Here is a 21,807-nt window from a genome sequence, read left to right on the forward strand (position 1 = left end):
CCTCTGTCACCTGTCTCTATGGCAACAGAGCAGCAAACAGACACATTGTAATCCACAACCACTCTGTTCTCTTTACATAACCTTCTCCTCCCAAAGCCCTTTTAATTTATTAATCACCGGTTTGATTTATTGTTGCAGTTAAGCAGAGTGGATGTCTTTCAGGCTTAGTTAACTAAGGCTTTAGAACAGATGAACATCTGCAAGATAGGGAAACATTGCAGTTCTATACAACAGGTCAAAAACAGAATGCAAAATTAAGTTTTGCCTGATAAATTATATTGTGTGCTGTATCGTCTTTACAGACAGTTTTACACCTTTGATGAGCTGATATTTTCTCTGATACAGGACGAAATGGATGAACCATTGAAAAACCAAACAGGGATGTATGTGGTGAACAAGTGACCTAACAACTAAGAGGTTCTGACACACAGGTACAGTAGGTGACACACTCTTTTGTATGTTTATGTACTTCAGTGGTACTGTCAAGTAGACAAAAGAGGAAGTGTATTTTCATGTTTTCAATTCCAGGAGACAATCTCCCCTGAATGCTTTCTTTCATTCCATACATCAGGGGGATGGGGTTCAATGTGAGATTTGAATAGGTAGACTACTGATTATTGTAGATATAGGTGTGTAGAGATGTGTTAACATACATATTGACCAAAAACATTGAAGTAACTTTCTAAGAAAACACATCACTCATGAAATGTTGAAGATACTGTGTATCTTTCATTGTTGAAGTAATTAGCTATTTTTATGAAGAAAAAAATTATTCCCTTCCCTACTTCTCTTTCCTCCAGAAGCTCCAGTCAATTGGGTAAGAAGACCATCTGAAATGGCTTTTAGAAGTAATACGCATGGGAGCAATGACAATTCTGTACAAATGGTCCAATTATCTCTGAAGTATCTGAATGAAGATCATGGTGTTGGCTCACTGATTGTAATTTCAACCTGCATTTATTTTGTCCTAATGTTATTTTATTCCTAATGTTTTTACCAGTGGAGGCTGCTAATGGGAGGACGGCTCATAATAATGGCTGGAATGGAGTCAATGGAATGGTATCAAACACATGGTTTCCAATTATTATGAGCCATCCTCCCCTCAGCAGCCACCGCTGGTTTTTACAGTACACATCTTCATATGGTTTTATATACTCTGTAAAGTAGCTCTAACCATTGGTGCAATATGGTGGAAACTCCAACTAGCCTGCTAGACAGCTTGATCTACAAGCAGCATCTAGGCATTGGGACTATTTATTTTGGGTCAATGTTAGTCAGTCGCTGCAATGTGGTCTCAGGTCAATTCGTATTATTATGAATGTACATCTGTGACACCTTATTTAGTATGATATATTACATTATGTTAGGTTACATTATGAATGGAATAGCGGTCGTACCATATCATATGAATTATAGGTTGTATAGTATAATACATCTTAGCTGGTAGGAAACGGTTTACGAATTGAAGGACGTATAGTATTATACGACTTTATTTGAGACCAGGTTGCATGTTGTGCTGTAACGGAGAGTTACGGAGAATTTACATTGGTTTAGAGCAGGGTTCTTCAATTCCGGTCCTGGAGGGCCGAAACACCTCTGTTTTTCATCCTCTCCTTCTAATCAGGGGCTAATTCAGACCTGGGACACCAGGTGAGTGCAATTAACTACCAGGTAGAAATAAAAAACAGAAGTGTTTCGGCCCTCCAGGACCGGAATTGAAGAACCCTGGTTTAGAGGAACTAACGACAAAGGTTAGGATAATTTACCTAAAAGATTAGAACTAAAACGACAAAGGTTAGATGAATTTACATAGCAGGTTAGGTGAATTGGATTACATTTAGAATAAGGGTTAGGGGAAGGGTTTTCTAAAACTCTACAGCTGTTCCCGACGGAACTACAACACCCAATTTTTGGATTGCTAGACGGTTGCAGATTACGCCCACCTATCCTCCCCAACCTGGTCTCAGATCATTTCTTATTATTCTGTACGTAAAATTGCACCCTTTCCTTAAGTATGAAATGTTACTCCTCCCCGACCAACCTCCCTACTTTCGTTTCTGTCTAAAGTAACTAAGCCATTGGTAAGTATCATGTGTCTTGAGGTGCCAGAAGTACATAAAGTATGTTTCGAATGGCTCTGAGGCCAGGCTGGCCATTTTGTCTTCATTGCGGTAATGGGTTTAGTTGTATTTTTCAGTCTTTGCTAAAGGCAAGCTTAACCTTTGTACAAAAGAAAGCTGATCCGAGATCAGTAAATGGGGTCAACATATGTATCCTGCAATTAACATTTAAGAAGAATGAGTAGGGGTGCACCTAAGGACAATACCCAATCAGGTACAGTTAACAAGAAGTTAATTGTTTTCAAAGACAGTAAATCAAACCTTTTGACTTGGGCTGAGAGATCTGGATCTAATTCCCTCATTCTACCGCTGGATAAAACATTTTAGAGATAGGATGCTAGCATGCCAAAAAGTAAACTATTCCACAAACCCAACCCAATGAGTAAAACACCAATGTTATGTATATTTGACAATCTGATTAAATAAATCCACAATTATTAATCAAATCTGTGAGATTCAACTATCTGTAAACATTTGAAGTGACCATGCATTGTAACTTTAAGATTTTCATTTTAAAAAATCTAAATAATTTTTGGAATAAATATTTGTAAATAATAAATAAAGTTTCAGTTACATTTTTATGGGCAGTATTGGTTTGCTTTGTAAAAGAGTTGGATGATTCTGTTCATCAGGAGAACTGAAGCTAGGGCAGAACAGACATGCCTCTGTTTGTATCTAAGCATGCCCTCATCCCCTGGCTTTTCCTTCTTTTATTCTTTGTGTGAAAGGAACAAGTAAATAGATATCTAGATAACGTGCTTTACAGTTAGGCCGGGTGTGACGGTCTGATAAAGAATAAGGTATTGTATTCAATTAAGAAATGAGTCAGACTCCATAAAATTAAGAATTACTCAAACTTTGTCCATGTTATATGCGAGTCAGTGTGCATTAAAAAGGCAACACCTTTTTCTGATATTTGGGCCAATGGGCTGGGTTTAACATAAAAAGTTGACATACAGTATATGTATGGATGTCCTGGTTACAGATACATAACTTTCATGATAACCAGCTACCAAGTGACATTGAGAATTGAAGACTTATAATTTTTCAAGGTGTGCAGTACAAACAGCATTCTTATCCAAAATATACAGTGCATTCGGAGTGTATTCAGACCCCTTGACTTTCTCCATATTGTTACGTTACAGCCTTATTCTAAAATGGATTAAATTGTACACACAATACCCCAAAATGACAAAGCAAAAACAGGTTTAGACATTTTTGCAAATGTATAAAAATAAACTGAAATATTACATTTGCATAAGTATTCAGACCCTTTACTTTGTTGAGGCACCTTTGGCAGTGATTACAGCTTCGAGTCTTCTTGGGTATGATGCTACAAGCTTGGCACACCTGTATTTGGGGAGTTTCACCCATTGTTCTCTGCAGATCTTCTCAATCTCTGTCAGGTTGGATGGGGAGCGTCGCTGCACAGCTATTTTCAGGTCTCTCTAGAGATGTTTGATTGGGTTCAAGTCCGTGCTCTGGCTTGGCCACTCAAGGACATTCAGAGACTTGTACCGAAGCCACTCCTGCGTTGTCTTGGCTGTGTGCTTAGGGTCGTTGTCCTGTTGGAAGGGGAACCTTCGCCCCTGTCTGAGGTCCTGAGCGCTCTGGAGCAGGTTTTCATCAAGGAGCTCTCTGTAATTTCATCTTTCCCTCGATCATGACTAGTCTCCCAGTCCCTGCCACTGAAAAACATCCCCACAGCATGATTCTGCCACCACCATGCTTCACCGTAGGGATGGTGCCAGGTTTCCTCCAGATGTGACTTTTGGCATTCAGGCCAAAGAGTTCAATCTTGGTTTCTTCAGACCAGAGAATCTTGTTTCTCATGGTCTGAGTCCTTTAGATGCCTTTTGGCAAACTCCAAGCGGGCTGTCATGTGCCTTTTACTGAGGTGTGGCTTCCATCTGGCCACTCTACCATAAAGGCCTGATTGGTGGAGTGCTGCAGAGATGGTTGTCCTTCTGGAAGGTTCTCCCATCCCAACCGAGGAACTCTGGAGCTCTGTCAGAGTGAACATCGGGTTCTTGGTCACCTCCCTGACCAAGGCCCTTCTCCCCTGATTACTTAGTTTGGCCGGGCGGCCAGCTCTAGGAAGAGTCTTGATGGTTCCAAACTTCTTCCATTTAAGAATGATGGAGGCCACTGTGTTCTTGGGGACCTTCAATGCTGCAGAAATGTTTTGGTACCCTTCCCCAGATCTGTGCCTCTACACAATCCTGTCTCAGAGCTCTACAGACAATTCCTTCGACCTCATGGCTTGGTTTTTGCTCTGACATGCACTGTCAACTGTGGGAACTTATATAGACAGGTGTGTGCCTTTCCAAATCATGTCCAATCAATTGAATTTACCCCAGGTCGACTCCAATCAAGTTGTAGAAACATCTCAAGGATGATCAATGGAAACAAGATGCACCTGAGCTCAGTTTCAAGTCTCACAGCAAAGGGTCTGAATACTTATGTAAATAATGTATTTCTGTTTTTTATTTTTAATAAATGTGCATACATTTCTATACTTTCCGAATGCACTGTATGTCCCTTCGTCTCAATATCCCCTACCTATGTAGTCTGTATTAGGTACGTCTTTCTACAGATGCATTGTGTATTTTTCCAGGAAAACATCACAGTGGTTGCTGTTACTAATACTGTTAAGCAGGAAGATAATCAATCAGAGAGAAACTTTCAACCAAAACAAATAAGATCAGTTCTTATTGTTTTTGACACATTGAGGTCATTGTTTGATTATGACCTCAGAGATTATATGATTTATCGGTTGGCTGGGCTTAAAAAGCAATCAACCAAAAAGACCAAAAGGGCGAAGACAGAATGCAATCTTAAGTCCTTTGCTAACAGTGTAACCAAACATTATTCAAGCATGTATATGTACATACTGATAGAACCATACACCCTTGCATCCGTGCAAGGCTTCTTTCGCCAACGGAATCAACCTATTCTAATAATACCATCAAGAGGATAAGTCAATGTCTTTGCATTTGGGCCAATATGACAAATGTTGTCTGTCAATTGTCTATGGCAAAAGGTAAAATCCACATATGAAGGTCTGCAGACACAAATACATTAGTGGTAATGAATAAGTCATTGAGTCACTCATGTAACTTATAAACAAATCCGACAAGTGACACACTATGACGATAAGACAAATCTAGAAAATATAACCTATATAGTAATATCATGACATCACCAATACAGACAATATGCTGGCAAGGAAATGTGGCATCAAGACTTGATTATACCTTGAATGCCCTGCCACATACTTGCCCACTAGAATGCCCAGTGCCCACTACTATTGGCACAGAGGGTGTGGTGCTCCTAATACTAACAACAGGTCCCATTGATTACCTCTGCATGGTAAAAGCCAGGACAGTTCTGGAAAAATGGGATAGTTCAGGATCTGAAGATTGTGCTCCAACTCTTGTTGTTATTCCCAGTGACATTAAAATGTAATGACTTATGATGAATTAGAGAAATCAATCCCTTCCAATAATTTTATGGCAGATTCTGACTGGTTGATGTTGTAGTCACTTCGTTACTGTAGAAAACTGTTCTAAAACTGTTTTACATTTCATTATTACCCTTCCCCATTTAACGTTCAAGATTTCTAATTGAAAATGGCAGATAAAAAAATGGCCATTATCTTATCCATGGGTGAGGTTGCCATAATGTACAGTATATTAATCTGGGTGTGGGTGAGAAAATTGGTTTCGTTATATGACACACACACACACACACACACACACACCCACCCACACACACACGTTCCACTTATGACATATAAAATAGTAGTCTTTAAATGTTAATTACTGAATCACTGCAAACAAATATTGGATATCTTCAGTTGAAAGTACAACACAATATTTATGTGTTCAACTTTACAATGAAGACCTAACTAACTTGACACCTAACTTCTGTCTGAGTATAGTACAAAAAAAAAAATTACATTTAGAATGTATTTTTTATTTTACCTTTATTTAACCAGGAGTCAGTTAAGAACACATTCTTATTTACAAGTCAAGATAATTATGTAAACTTAAATCAGAATTCTGATTGTTTCGCGCTCGTTTCCATATGTGAAATCACTGTGTAGGCTATGCATTGCCATCTTGTGGCTTGAAGGCGCAAATGGAATATAATGATCATAAAAGCATCTGCAGTGTAAATCCACTTTGTTCCATCACATTTCATCACTAACAACATCCTTGCAATAAAAACTGTTTTTACACACAACACAATTGATAGCTCATGCAAAGCCCTCAAACAGCCAGATAAGACTTGTAGGTGTTGCTGTTGATATTAAAGGGATAGTTCACCCAAAGTTCATTATTGGTTAATCCGTACAATATTTTTTTTAAAGATGATAGTTCACTTTAGGTGACCTTCACCGGTTAAGGCAAACTCCAGGAAGCGATGTCATCCTCCAGGAAGTCACTTCATCACAGGGCTAGACGTCCGGGTTTAGTGAAGACAGTTAACACCGGGTCCCCTGTCCCTCCAAGTTCTTAAGCCAGAGCTCCAGGGCATATTTGGTACCAGTGCTTACCCGCTCCACATCCTCTCCGCTAGCCGTGGCCCGGTTACACAAAACAGATAATGGCAGAACTGACTCACTGAGCCCACCTTCCGGAGAGACCTCCGATACACTGGAGAACCAACACCACAGAAACAAAATGCCAACATTGTTACGAGGAAACCGATTAAATAATTAATGTCAGAGGAAATACTTGTCAATGGTACAGTATATAATCTATTTTTTATGTCTGTTTATGTTTTGAGTACATTACTTTGTGGATGTGATGTACCTTATGGTTGAAGCTAGGCCCTCCTGCGGTGTTCCAGAACCCTCCTCTCCGTCCACGGCGGACACGATGGCCTTGACCAGCGAGGCATCCACCCACAGACAACCACTGACCTCAGCGGGTTCGGGGTGCAGAGAGGCCTGGAACAAAGATAGTCTTTAGTGAGTCAGAGGCATTCTCTTTGATTTGTGTTCCTTTAATGATAATACCAGACAGGCAGGCAGACAGACAGACAGACAGACAGACAGACAGGCAGGCAGGCAGGCAGGCAGACAGAGACACCTGGAGCTGCTGGTGTGTGAGGGAGGTGTTTAGGAGCATGTAGGTGACCACATGGTGCCTCTGTGGCATCCCTCTGCTCAGCATGGGCGGGAAAACGGACTGTGAAGAGACAAAATGAACAAACATTTGAGCCAACATGAGCAAACAGGACTGTCAGACAAATCAGAATTGATCAAATGTGTATGGAATTGTGGCCAGTAGGTTTTTTCTAATGCATTTACATATTATTATTATTTAACAAACTATTCCCTGGGGCTAGAAATGTGATGTGTAGTGACAGTGGTTTCCACACCTCCCAGAGCCCCAGCAGCTGAGCTGAGACGTCTCCAGGGTCCAGCTTCAGTCCTGTCTCCTCCCTCAGCTCCCTCAGCCCCGCATCCAGGAGCTGACAAACAAGAGAGATATGAGGCAAACACACACACCAAGCTTGATTGAGCTAAAAGGGAATTGACCCCAGAGACCATGAGGGGGTTGAAACCACAGGCAAAGACACTTATGGGGAATAATCTAATTTATCTTCCACTGTTTAATAGCTATAGCATCTAGAAACGTTACCCTCTCATCCAGTTCCACATGGCCACCTGAAATAAAAAAGGTTTCAATATCAGGAAACATCAGTAAGGTCAATTGGGTTACCCAATATGTCTTCCTATGGAATGCCATTTCATTTTGAAAGGTTACTTCCGCAGAATGATGCCATACCTGGTGGAACCCACACATTTGGGAAAATGCGAAGACTGGACGACCGTCGAGTTAACAACACCTTCTGATTGGCTGACTGCAGAAGAATAGCAACCCCCACGTCCACTCCGCGGCTCTGAACGTCCAATGGGATTGCAGCTGCCTCTGCGACAGACAGATACTTGAAGGGGCAAAAGGATGCCCTCTGAGAAAAAAACATATCAACCAAATAAACTCAAACATTTTCCATTACACTTTTTCAGTCAACCAACAATTATTTCTATGGGATACACAAAACAACAACTGTCTGAGTTATGGAAATGTGACCACAATTGATAAAACAATTAAACCTATCAGTTTATTAAATTGAATGTGTTTCATTGAGCCATTACCTTTAGGGGAATTCCTCTCCCCTTCTCGCAGTCGCACAGTATAAAGCGATTGTTCTCCAAAGAACACTTCACCTCCACCTCATCATCAAGAGTCTCTGTAAAATGACCTGTTATGCTCTAACAGAAAATTAAGTGGTAAAAAAAAGAAGTTTTTTAACTGTTGCATAATTCACCTCATAACAACCTTTGAAGTGTCAGCAACTAGAAGAATAAAGGCTAACCACTTAGCTAAATTACTTGATTTCAATGTATTTTGGAGGGGAAAGTACTAGGCCTGCTATGGGTCCATTCAGTCATTGTTTTTTGGTTATCAATATACAAATTCAAATTATGGATGGCAATCTCTGGCCCATAGATTAAGGAAATATACACTATATATACAAAAGTATGTGGACACCCCTTCAAATTAGTGGATTCGGCTATTTCAGCCGCACCCATTGCTGACAGGTGTATAAAATCGAGCACACAGCCATGCAATCTCTATAGACAAACATTGGCAGTAGAATGGCCTTACTGAAGAGCTCAGTGACTTTAAATGTGACACCGTCATAGGATGTCACTTTCCAACAAGTCAGTTTGTCACATTTCTGTCCTGCTAGAGCTGCCCTGGTCAACTATAAGTGCTGTATTGTGAAGTGGAAACGTCTAGGAGCAACAACGGCTCAGCCGAGAAGTGGTAGGCCACACAAGGTCACAGAACGGGACCGCCGAGTGCTGAAGTGCTTAAAAATTGCTTGTCCTCAGTTGCAACACTCACTATCGAGTTCCAAACGTCAGAAGAACTGTTAGTCGGGAGCTTCATGAAATGGGTTTCCATGACCGAGCAGCCGCACATAAGCCTAAGATCACCATGCGCAATGCCAAGCATCGGCTCGAGTGCTGTAAAGTTTGCCGCCATTTGACTCAGGAGCAGTGGAAATGCATTCTCTGGAGTGATGAATCACGCTTCACCATCTGGCAGTCCGAAGGACGAATCTGGGTTTGGCGGATGCCAGAACGCTACCTGCCCCAATGCATAGTGCCAACTGTAAAATTTGGTAGAGGAGGGATAATGGTCTGGGGATGTTTTTCATGGTTCGGGCTAGGCCCCTTAGTCCCAGTAAAGGGAAATCTTAACACTACAGTATACAATGACATTCTAAACGAAACAGTTTGGGGAAGGCCCTTTCCTCTTTCAGCATGACAATGCCCTGTGCACAAAGCGAGGTCCATACAGAAACGGTTTGTAGAGATTGGTGTGGAAGAACTTGACGGCCAGCACAGAGCCCTGACCTCAACCCCATCGAACACCTTTGGGATGAATTGGAACGCCGACTGCGAGCCAGGCCTAATCGCCCAATATCAGTGCCCGACCTCAGTAATGCTCTTGTGGCTGAATGGAAGCAAGTCCCCACAGCAATGTTCCAACAGCTAGTTGAAAGCCTTCCCAGAAGAATGGAGGCTGTTATAGCAGCAAAGGGGGGTCCAACTCCATATTAATGCCCATGATTTTGGAATGAGATGTTCGACGAGCAGTTGTCCACATACTTATGGTCATGTAGTGTATATGTACAGTATTATTGTAATTTGGGTGAACTACCCCTTTAAAATGGTCCTACAGTAAAAACAAACACTGCCAAAGCACCCACGCGCACCTCGTTTTCATAAATTCCACGTGACATTGGCATTTGGCTAGTGTTGAAGTGACAACTAACAAAAACATAGCACATGCACAACTGACCTGCACAAAACGGGCACATTGCGGTGCGACATTATTCTTCGACAGATGAACCAGTATTTTCGTGACTTTTTCCATGGTTGTCAATTATTCTCCTTATTGATAGATACAGTAGTTTAATGCACCTGACAAATAGCTAGCAACGTTAGCTAGCCTGATTTACAAAATTTGTAAGAGAATCCAGCGAGTGATACCAAATCAGAATTCTGATAGCAATATAAGAATGGCAATGCACGTTAGCTAGCTGGCTAATATTACCACATTACACATTTGTTCAAATGAGTAGCGCAATTGACATCCCACTGCAGTTCACTTAAGTATTTTGATAACTAAGCTAGCTATATAGCTTACTGTCATTATGATTAATTTCCAAGCTGCATTTTCTACTAACTAGCTATCCATCTATCTATCCAGTGTGGGCTCCTGCCTTGTTCGCTAGCTCGATGGTTCTTGCAACAAAATCGTTTACTGCCCACCTATTTTCTTAGCTTGTATGGATAGCTGTCAAGTCCAAGGAATACAAACACAAATGTACATATAGCTACCTACCTACATTCATTGGCTACATTGAAATCACATGTTGCTCTTCTTCTTCTTCGGTTTATTTATGGCGGTTGGCAACCAACTTTAATGTGCTTTACCGCAACAAACTGTACTGGAGTGTGGACCAGAGAAAAGGAAGGTCTAAAAACTATATCCTACCCATTATTCTTCCTACCCATTATTCTCGTCTCCTGAAAATTCCACCCAAAAACTATCTTTTGGTATTTTTTCATTAGTCCATTGTTGATATAGACTCAATATGTGTTGCATGTCAGCAATAAAGTTTTCAAGATATACAGTTTAACTTCACATTACAGAAATACAGCTGGTATGATGCTTTATGAATCATATGATGGAAATGGCAGCATCATCATATTATGCAAAATGCATCAAACGGCCTGTATTTCTGTAAGAATGCTGTCAATGTAAACATTTTGGGACTATATCAACAATGGAATAATGAAACATATACCAAATGATAGTTTTTGGGTGGAGTTTTCCTTTAAGGAAACTAAATACATAATTAAATACTACATCCCCTGAAGATTTTCTCAGCAATTAATTTAAGCTTGGCCCTTCAACACCATTGTAGCTCAGTTGGTAGAGCATTGCGCTTGTAACGCCTGAGTAGTTTGTTTGATTCCCTGGACCACTCATACGTCAAATGTATGCACGCATGACAAAGTCACTTTGGATAAAAGTATCTGCTAAATAGCATATATTATATTTGTATCCTTAAATCTGATAGCAATCCCTCCCATATTGCTGGCACTGAAATAACCCATTTTCCACTGTCTCCATCTCCTCCTGACAGTGATCACACCTCCCAGTCAGATGTTTTCCGACAAATTTTAATGTACTGTTGAGCTTTGTGTGTCCCAGTCTCAGCCTTGTGATTACACTTCCCTCCCTTCTCTCTCGACCTGAGGACCTCCCTGCCGACACATTTTCCTGTATCTTATACAGGAGTCTTCCCTTTCCCACAACTCCTGCCATTTGTTTTTGACCACTGTTCTTATTAACCCATTGGCTTGTGCTTTACTGATTGACAATTCCATTTCAATACTAGGATGTTTGAGAGACTGCTTGGCAAGAACATCCACTTCCTCATTCCCCTCTACTCTCACAGGAGTTGGTACCCAGAGGAACCTCACAACTACCCCCATCTGTCTCACCCTAAACAGGCACTGCAAAATCTTATACAATACATCTTGTCTGCTCCGTGACACAAATGAATTTAAGCTCATCAGTGCAGCACATGAGTCAGGGTAGTCATCTGCTCTATCTGGCCTCACCTCCTCCACCCACTCTGCAGCCATGAGCATGGCCAGCAACTCCATTGTGTATACAGATAAATTATCCGTTGCTCTTTTTGTCACTGCCACCCTGAACTCAAGAACAATAAAAGCTGCACCTGTCCTCCCGGTTTTCGAGTCCTTAGATCCACCAGTGAATATATTCAAGACACTGAGTACTGACTTCTTAAATGTTAACTTACAATATTTACTGGATCTACTCCTTCCTCACCAGCTCTTACCCTCTCAAGCAACCATATGTCTATCATTGTCTGAGGGAGCAACCAAGGTGGGATAGCAGGAAGGACCACAGAGGGGCTGAACTCCTTCCCAAACAGTCCCATCTCTCTCGCCATACCATGACCTATCCACCCAAAACTTGCATTCATATCTTGTTCATGCTCCCAGTACTCTAGGATCACATTTTTTTGTAGGATGTGTAACCTTATGTCCTTGAAGATTTACCCAATATGTCATGGCTAGCTGTTGTCTTCTTAACTTTAAGGCATGTCTTCCAACTCTACCTACAGTGCTGCCACCGGGGAGGTCCCAACTGCTCCACAACATATTAGAGCTTGAGCCTGGATTACATCGAGCTTTTTTAAAGATGTCGGAGCTGCTGATCCATATACTACACTGCCATAGTCTAATGATGACCTTAATAGCGCTATATATAACGTTTTCAATGCCATTCTATCTGCCCCCCCCATGCCATTCCTGACAGGCAACGCATCACATAACTAGTCTGTTAATATGTTCCGCCCATGTCATTCGAGTGTCAGACCAGATCCCAGGAACCTAAACACTCCCACCCTCTCCAGATTCCTCCCGTACAGCTTCAGGCATATTTCCTCCCCAACCTTCCTTCTAGTAAAAAACACAGTCTGTGTTTTCTCAACTGAGAACTTGAAGCCCCACCTGAGGACCACTGTTCAACTTCTCTGATCGCTTCTTGAACTCTCCTGACTGTATGGGGAATATTTCTCCCTCTCTTCCACATTGCCCAGTCATCCGCAAACAAAGACCTCCCAAAATCTGTTCTCCCCTGAGAGAATACATAATCAATTATAATGGAGAACAACAAAGGACTAATCACATTTCCCTGGGGGGTACCATTATCTACCTCATAACTTTCTGACATAAGAGCTCCCCATCCACCAAACACGTGGCACTGTGGCAGAGATCTGTATATAATGACGAGATGCTCATGTCTCCGCCCTAACAATGGGAGTCGTTGTCCCAAAGACGGGAAGGCAGGCGACACGCTTGTGTCCAAAATAAACCCATAGAAACGCATTGGCCTTATTTTGGACAGATTTTGGCGAGAGTGAAACCTCAAGCTTCGCCTCTTCCTCTCTGATTGTGGTTGCACCCATGTGCCGCCCCTTTCGATGTATTATTGATCCAGTAGGTGGCACCAAAGACCAATACTATTTTGAAGATGCTTCAGTAAAATAAAACACAGCCTAAAATAACAATTAGGAAAAACACAACTAAACAGTTCAAATCTACTGATACCAATAATGTAAGGTGTATCTATGTAAGATCTAATGTCGCATGATAGCCTACCCACGGCAAAAATACGACTTTCCGCTGACATCACCGTGAGGGCCAGGGGGGCACAATGTGTGTTCCCAGTGCTACTGGGAACACACAGAGGGGACTCAGTCTCTTCCTGAGGGACCTGAGCAGGGAGGAGAGGGACATATCTAGTCTGAGTGAATCTAGTCGCCAAATCAGAAAGTGACATCAAGGCTGCCTTTAGACAGGCAGCCCAATTCTGATATTTGTTCCACTAATTGGTCTTTTGACCAATCACATCAGATCTTTTTCAGATCTGATTGGTCAAAAGACCAATTAGTGATAAAAATATCAAAATTGGGCAGCCTGTGTAAACGCAGGCCAAAAGTAGGTTGTGAGGAGATGGTTCTTACCTCTGGGCTGTCGGCACCAATGGTGCATGGAATAACCACCACACTGATCAGCATCTCCAGCACCAAGAAACCAATCAGAATGCCCAGCATACAGTTGATCAGGAGCTTCACAGGAAGGAAGCCATGCAGAGACACACAACAGAGGAGACATTTACACACCACACCAGCGTCATGGTCATGTTAACAGATGCAGCAACACAGAGCCAATCTACATCTGGTCTTTGCTTGAATTCAGGGGTATTGAAGAAAATACCTACCACAGTGTCTCCGTAGTAATTGGAGAAGTGGTGATCCTCTTTGCAGGGGTATTTGTCCTGTTTATTTGGTGTATGCTTGGACATACAGTGCATTCGGAAAGTTCCTGGGGCCCAGTGTTCCTCCGATGGCACCTGTTGTGACAACTGCAAGGTGGGCAAGCCTCTCTTCCTCTGTCTTCTTCAGTGGACCCTTACTGACACACACACGCTCACTCAGTCACTCATCACTGAACACTCTACTGAACACCTACATTTAAATCAGATCAGTTCGTTAGTCTCATATTTATCATAACTATAATTATATATGTTATAACTCTGATTTAAATTTAAATGTAATGTAATATCTTATGTTGTTCTTGTCTATTACTGTTCTGTATTTTGTCATGTATTTGTCTATTACTGTTCTATATTTTGTCATGCATTTGTACGTTTTATGTGGACCCCAGGAAGAGTAGCTGCTGCATGTGCAATAGTTAATGGTGATCCTAATAAACTAAACTATTACATGATCTATCACAAGAAGCTAAACAAAGGTCCAAAGCATAAACCCCTTTACTGATCTACTGTCTATTTTCTCTCTCTGACCAGCTGCGTACAGGTGGATGCATCTTTAAAAAAGCCCCCCCCCCAACGTGTTCCTGCAGAACCGCGAGCCCTATTAGCTACTCATAAGGAAAACAACAACATTTACATTTTAGTCATTTAGCAGACGCTCTTATCCAGAGCGACTTACAGTTAGTTAGTGAGTGCATACATTGTTTTTTGTAAATTATTTTTTTCATACTGGCCCACCATGGGAATCGAACCCACAACCCTGCCTTTGCAAACGACATGCTCTACCAACTGAGCTACATCCCTGCCGGCCATTCCCTACCCTACCCTGGACGACGCTGGGCCAATTGTGCGCCGCCCCATGGGTCTCCCTGTCGCGGCCGGCTACGACAGAGCCTGGACAACAATCTCTAATCTTTCATCTGTATTTGAGTAATGTGCTGCTATATTGATCTACTCTCAAGCAACATTTTATAATAATGATACAATTTCAGATGAATTACCTTTGCCTTCTGTTAAAATGAATGGGATAGGCAGCTTTATTTTTCCAGTAACACACCCAGCAAAGGGTAGTGGTTTGTAGAATGCACTGCCTGTCCTGACTGCACATCACTGGAGAAACAATGGGCAAATTTGTTTTGCATGGCCCGGTCCCCCAGGTGAGCGGGGTTTGCTCATTTTTGACCATTCCATTGGTCCCAAAGACAAATCTCCACCCACCGGGGCACCGGGCCATGCAAAACAAACTCGCCCAATGCAAGACCACTAGTCGACTCCTCCTACTGATCTGTCGAGGGTGAGGCTATTAAGTCAGAGATGGATGGATGGATGAAATTGCCCTCATGTCATTCATTAATATTTTGCCTACAGAGCCCCAGCTTTTAGTAGAGCGCCACTCAACAACATGCATTATCTCATCAGTTGCACTTCAATTAATAACGCAAAAGATTAATGGGTGATTTGAGTGCATGCGATGTCAGGTTGGCATTTCACCTCCAGAAAAGCATTAAACAGTTGGAACCAGATGGAAATAGCTTTAAGGTTACAGTGATCTGTGTAAACTTCTACCAATATAGACACAATAACACTTGAAGAGGAAATATTCAATTTATTGAATGAAAGAAGAATGATACACTGTCAGAAATCAAGATAATCAACTCTCCAGTAATATGAAATAGCAAAGAAATGAAGAATAATAGTACTACTAGATAAATTAGGAAGCACTACAGATTAATGCATTCATCAAGACAAAACCCATCATGACACATGACTGTTCACATTGATGACAAAACATCTGACACATTCGCAATGGCGTCACACTTTCTAATGATAATTTTCATGCACAGTTTAGGTAAGCAATTGTGAAATAACTAATTCAAATAAGAGCCACACATGAGTACATAGGGTATACTACAATGCAATACGTGTTGTAAGAAGTAGGGTGAGGTGTATGGCATGGTTCTGCCTCAAGGAGAGTACAGTGGAGCCGGGTTGTCAGAGTTTTCAGCACTGCCCAGTAAAGCCACATCACTGTCGCTCAGGGAGGCCTGGCTGGCTCTGACGGGGTCAGTACCAGTCTCTACCACCACCTAGATGCAATGACAAGGTGCAGGAGAAGGAAGGAGGATGAAGTGAGGAACTAGCACAGACTGGCATCATCTCAAACTGACCATTCAACATGACCCACGATTCTGGATATTTTAAAGGATTGGTGTGACTACGCAATATGGTGTAAACTCCACCTAGCCTACCAGAGGACTAGGTGGAGCTATTCAGTTATTGCTGGTACCTAGGAGTTTACAAGAGGGGGAGTCAAGAAGCAACAAGTGTTCGGGGAAAGTTTGGGATTGTAGCAATGTTCTGTTAAAGAGGCAAAATGGTTCATGCCCCACAGCATTACATGTTTGAGTTACTGTAATACTGTACTTTTTTAATGTACAGCTGCTGCACTCTCTGCCTGTTACACATACTGTTAACCTGTTGATGTAAGCAATGAATGCAGCGTTCTCAATCTTACCATCCCCCGGCCACGGCCATTGCTCAGGCTGTAGTGCCCACGGAGGTGAATGGCTTTCCCAGAGAAGACGCAGACAGTGAGAGCCACACAGAGCTCCATCACCGTCAGGACCAGCAGTAGGCCCTTTACCCCATTCAAGACTTTCTGATGCACAGAGGTAAAACAAGAGGAATATGTATCAACGGTTGGGCTAATGATTTGCATTGTAACTTTAGAAGGATTTACAAGTTTTGTTCAGGTTTCTCATCCTGATAAAACAATATCAACGGTATCTCGTAATTATATTAAAATGTAAATAAGCCTGCAAAGATGTATTTCTCTAGCTCCTTGCAACCTTTAATAAACAAACTGTTTGGAAGCACAGGAGGCTGCTGAGGGGAGAACGGCTCATAATAATTGCCAGAACGGAGCAAATGGAATGGCATAAAACACATAGAAACCGTGTGTGATGTATTTGATACCATTCCACTTATTCTGCTCCAGCCATTACCGCGAGCCCGTTCTCCCAAATTAAGGTGCCACCAACCTCGTGTTTGGAAGGTTACTGAGTTCTGAAGTTAGTATAACAAATAAATACAGAAAAATTACATGAACCAGGTCACTTCAATAAATACTTACATCTATTGTCCTAACCATTGTTGTGCATTCCCGTATCCTGTTCTGGTTGGAATCTGAAGTATAGTTTCCATCAGTTGGGGTGCAGAAACCATCTTCATGTTTTACAGTCAGCAGCATGCAAATATATGCAACCCCAGCCAGGGCCACAAGAACACTGAAAATATTCACAGCCAGAGTCCCTTTAATCTGACAGGGTGGGAAATGGAGAGGAGGGGAAACTGAACAACCATTGCATGACAATGTTAGTTTGTTTTGTTTAAAATGTATGGACATAGGAAATCTCTTAACTGTTCTAATTGGTTAGATTTTTGGTTTGTGAGTTTTGGTCTAGAAAATTATCTCCTGATTTACTTCCTAATAGCAATTGCAATTTCTGATATAAATCGCAAAATCAATCTAATGAAGCAAACTTGAAGTGCACACTGCTATTTACCACAGTCGCAGTGAATGACTTACCAGACTCAAACCTGTTCCTTTCCGGGCAGCCACAGTGAGAGATCCAGAGAGGACAAACTGGAGAGTGAGCAACAACACAGGAGAGAAAGACACTTTGGACTATTGACATATGAAGCTAAGGTGGTGCTGTCCAATAAACTGCCATATCCAATGTCACCTACTGTAGAGGCCTACACTTCATAAATAAACAAGTTCTGCTGTCTCCTGTGGGTGTGGGATGCTCTTTGATCATGAGTGCTGATCTGAAGTCCGTTCTCCTGCTTGTTCACCTACTTTTCTAGGTTACAATAGGACTAGTGTAACATAGATGACGGCAGATTCACTCTGAGGAAACATCTCTAAACTTGCAGGTGTCAGTGTAGCATTAAGTGTGTAGGATATTACTTGCCCCCTTGGGACCCAGAACTTACAGCAACTCCCATGAAGAGAGGGACCTGGTCATACAGGGTAGGGGACAGAAGAGCAGACAGGCTCACCACCATGCACACCAATCCAAGGATGATCTGCACAATCTGAGACACAACAGTAATTCGGGGAACATTGAGTAAAAATAGGGGAAATGGTAACTAATAGAGGTTCACAGTTTAGCCTACATGTTTTCTTCTAAATCAAATTGCCCTCAAAGGACGTTAAATATAGATCTCTACAATATCACAGCCGATGATTGAATCAAATGGCAAATGGATGGAATGAGCACTAAAGTCAAAGGACAGTAATATTCTGTTCTCACCCCGAGAGATTGTGGCTGAACCTGCAGGAACACCCTTGTCATCTCTGACACTTTAGTGGTCGGCAGTGGCATAGCAGGGGGTGCACTCTGGATTTGGGGAGTGACATTCAGAAGTGGCACTGAATCCTTGCCAGTCTCCCCCAAGGGGAACACCTGTGTCACGATCACAACTCCATTTGCAGTGGTGATAGAGGAGGCCATGGTTTATGATCCTTATTTGGGTGGTTGACGACAACAAACACCTGAGAAGAAAACATACTACACACTGAAAGCTTGATACTTTAATACAGCTGCAGATATTTTGTCAGTGTTTATTATGGCATTACAGATAGCCTACGCATTCTCTAGGTTGACCTTGGTTTAGAAATAACATTTCAACATTAGGCTATTTTAAACTTTTGAAGAACAAAATTGAGTTTTGAAGAGTAAAATGTAGGTGTATTTCAAATGATCAAAAACAGCAGGACCTATCACAGAATGGTATTTTCTTAGGTCTCGCAAAGGAGACTAGTGTGAGAGATGAATTATTTTTATAATTGATGGGATGACTAACTTAGAAAGAATGCATTCTTGACTGGGCTAATGTAGGTTGTGTCACCTGGCAAGCTGTGATGGATGTGAAGAGCTGTTTTAAGGGGTAAAATGAGATAAGGATTTGTGTCTCCAAATGCTAGACTATACTGGTTCTTTGTGATCTGTGAACCATCCTTGGACGTAGGAATGGTGTCTAGGGGAGCTGGCTCTTCTCACTATGACAGGTTGTTATGATAAACGTATGCCTGGTAACAGAAGAGGCGGGGAACAGCCAGTGCGCCAACGGATAGGCTGAGTAAGTCTAAACCACGCTCAAGTCTCTACTCTGATTGGCCAGCAGAGAGGTGGGAAACTCTCTCTGTAAGAGTATTTGAAGAACAATCTGAAACAATGGATTTAGTTCTCTGAAGTGCCCTGCGAGGTATTTCAAAGAGCCCGTATATACGAAACATCATATTTACCATTGAAGGTTTTTGCATTAATTAAAATAACTAGTATATTTTAGAAGTCTTGTTGACCTCTTTTGTTCCTAATACCAGATTTGAATTGACGCAACTTTGACACTAGCATCACTGACATTTATTATAAATCAATACAATATTGACACATTTTAAATAAATCAATACAATATTGACAACAGTCAATGATTACAGTATATTATAGCACTTTTCACGCCACATTTGAGTTGTACTTGTAAATCTGTGTTCTGTATTTCAATGGAAATTCAAAACTATAACTCTATGGAAGCTTGCAAATGACTACATTTAATATGCCTACAGCTGTTAACATAAATCGCCTAATCAACATTAATTTAGCCAACATTTGTGACAATTTACCCCTTGTCCACTTTTTCCTGGTGCAGGAACAGCAAACGGAAAAACCAGGATATAATCTACGCTGCTTTTTCAATGTTTACAGATCCCGGATGCATCTGCTCTTTTTAATTATATAATATGCCGCGTTCAACACAACTAGGAACTCGGAAATATCCGACTTCAGTCCGTTCATGACAACTGGGAGTTCTGAAAAAACCGAGCTCCGACTGGGAAATATCGTTTTTGAACGGTCATGCGACTCGTAATTCCAAATCGGAAACTCGGGCATCTTTCTAGAGCTGCAACTTTCCGACCTGAGATCACTGACGTATTGATCTGTTCTAGTGTTTTCCGAGATCCCAGTTGTCTTGAAAGCACCAATATCACAGTTTCTAAACCCAGAGACGCAACATCGCGAGACTTCTGGGAACGCTTGCGAAGCAGACCAGGCCGGGATTTGAGAAGTCAATGAGAGAAGTGAAAAATAATTCCTTAGTTGTTAATTTTCTCGAAATCTAAAAGGCACAACATAGATTCGAGCCAATGTCTTAAGCATTTGAACATGTTATTACTCCATCCGCGTTCAAAACAACTGGGAGCTCGGAACTCGGAAATCTCCGACTTCAGTTTGTTCAAATCATCTGGGAACTCGAAAAGAAAACGAGCTTATACTGGGAAACATCTATTTAAACTCGGGCCTCTTTCTAGAGCTTGATTTAACGACCTTTAGATCGCTGACGTTATGATTTTACCTCGTACTTTTCCGAGTTCCCAGTTGTTATGAACGCGGCATTAGCCAACGTCGCAATGTCATCGCCTACAAGCGTGATCGGGGATTTCGCAGTTTCTGCATATCTTCATACTGTAATGCCTTTGCCAATATCCCCATGCCCCGGGTCATTTACTAGAAAACACACCTACCTCTACACCTACTTCTAATTTTTTATGGGAAAGTCAAAAGCGTCTCCTTGGGACGTCCCAACTATGATGTCACCCCATTTAAAAAGGTTAAGGTATGGGTTAGTTAAGGGTTAGGGTAAGAGTATGGTTTAAGGCAGGGAGGCTGCTGATGGGAGAATGGCTCATTATAATGGCTGGAACAAAGCAAATGGAATGGCATCAAACACCTGAAAGCATGTGTTTGGTGTACAGTACCAGTCAAAAGTTTGGACACACCTACTAATTCCAGGGTTTTTCTTAATTTTTTACTATTGTCTACATTGTAGAATAATAGTGAAGACATCAAAACTATGAAATAACACATATGGAATCATGTAGTAACCAAAAAAGTGTTAAACAAATCAAAATATATTTTATATTTGAGATTCTTCAAAGTAGCCACCCTTTGCCTTGATGACAGCTTTGCACGGTAAGGGTATTTTCTTTTGCCTGTTTTGCATGTTACTTTGGCATTAATACGTGTCACATATCAGTTTGCAAACAATGTGAAAAAAAAGAATGATTGAGTTAATAAAGCCTCCATACAAACATGGTCTCTTTTTTTGCTTTCTTGAGTAAGGCAGCTCCAAAATGTAGGTGTTTCAGCCTAGCTCAGTGCTTTCTGTGGTGGTGGGGCAGCCAGCGGAAAATACAGAGCAAGGGGTTGGTAATGTTCTCTAGTTGTGCCGTGATTGGCTTAGTGTTCTGTCACTCAAATATAAGGGTAGAGCAAAAAAATTCAAGCCCCTTGGGTGCTGCCATTGAGTTACATTAGAAGTGCCCATCCAAGAAGGCTCAAGGTCATTGGCCACAGATAAAATGACATCAAATCACATTATATCTACAGTAGCTTTGATTGGACTGATCATGTCAACATCATACTTTCAAAATCTTAGCAAGCAGTCATCATCATGAATCAAGTCGACAATCTACTGGCAAATCCTTTTTAATCCTTGTCATATGAAGAGAAATAATGAAGAGAAATTATAGATAAAACATTACACAACAAGTTGAAAATCGCAAATTCATCAATGAGTGGTTTGGAAGTAATCAGTGGCTAACTGCAAGCATTGCAAAGCAATCACTAGCCTGCTATTCAGTCGAGTGG

At 41.5% G+C, this 21,807-nt stretch overlaps 2 protein-coding genes across 3 annotated transcripts; both read right to left on the reverse strand.

Annotated features, from left to right (window-relative positions):
• Positions 1-6,080: 6,080 nt before the first annotated feature.
• Positions 6,081-10,542, reverse strand: nudt17 (nudix (nucleoside diphosphate linked moiety X)-type motif 17). Of its 2 annotated transcripts, XM_084174821.1 has the most exons (9): positions 10,486-10,542; positions 10,013-10,104; positions 8,293-8,409; positions 7,922-8,105; positions 7,775-7,800; positions 7,512-7,604; positions 7,220-7,318; positions 6,941-7,077; positions 6,081-6,781 (listed from the first exon to the last, which is right to left on the reverse strand). In XM_084174821.1, exons 2-9 carry the CDS (start codon positions 10,085-10,087, stop codon positions 6,610-6,612), a joined length of 903 nt encoding a protein of 300 aa, XP_084030947.1. In that variant the 5' UTR covers positions 10,088-10,104; positions 10,486-10,542; the 3' UTR covers positions 6,081-6,609. The 2 variants fall into 2 exon arrangements, with proteins under 2 accessions (XP_084030947.1, XP_084030946.1); XM_084174820.1 differs by lacking the exon at positions 10,486-10,542 and having other exon boundaries at positions 10,013-10,181.
• A 5,141-nt stretch (positions 10,543-15,683) lies between these two features.
• LOC311139144 (membrane-spanning 4-domains subfamily A member 4A-like) lies at positions 15,684-19,874 on the reverse strand. Its single transcript, XM_084174033.1, has 7 exons — positions 19,782-19,874; positions 18,412-18,653; positions 18,092-18,193; positions 17,682-17,738; positions 17,226-17,411; positions 16,608-16,751; positions 15,684-16,179 (listed from the first exon to the last, which is right to left on the reverse strand). The coding sequence occupies exons 2-7, from the start codon at positions 18,610-18,612 to the stop codon at positions 16,057-16,059; spliced, it is 813 nt and encodes a 270-aa protein (XP_084030159.1). The 5' UTR covers positions 18,613-18,653; positions 19,782-19,874; the 3' UTR covers positions 15,684-16,056.
• Between the last annotated feature and the right edge of the window lie 1,933 nt (positions 19,875-21,807).

The sequence above is a fragment of the Coregonus lavaretus genome (genome assembly GCF_964263955.1).
Source record: "Coregonus lavaretus genome assembly, chromosome: 13".
Classification (NCBI taxonomy): domain Eukaryota; kingdom Metazoa; phylum Chordata; class Actinopteri; order Salmoniformes; family Salmonidae; genus Coregonus; species Coregonus lavaretus.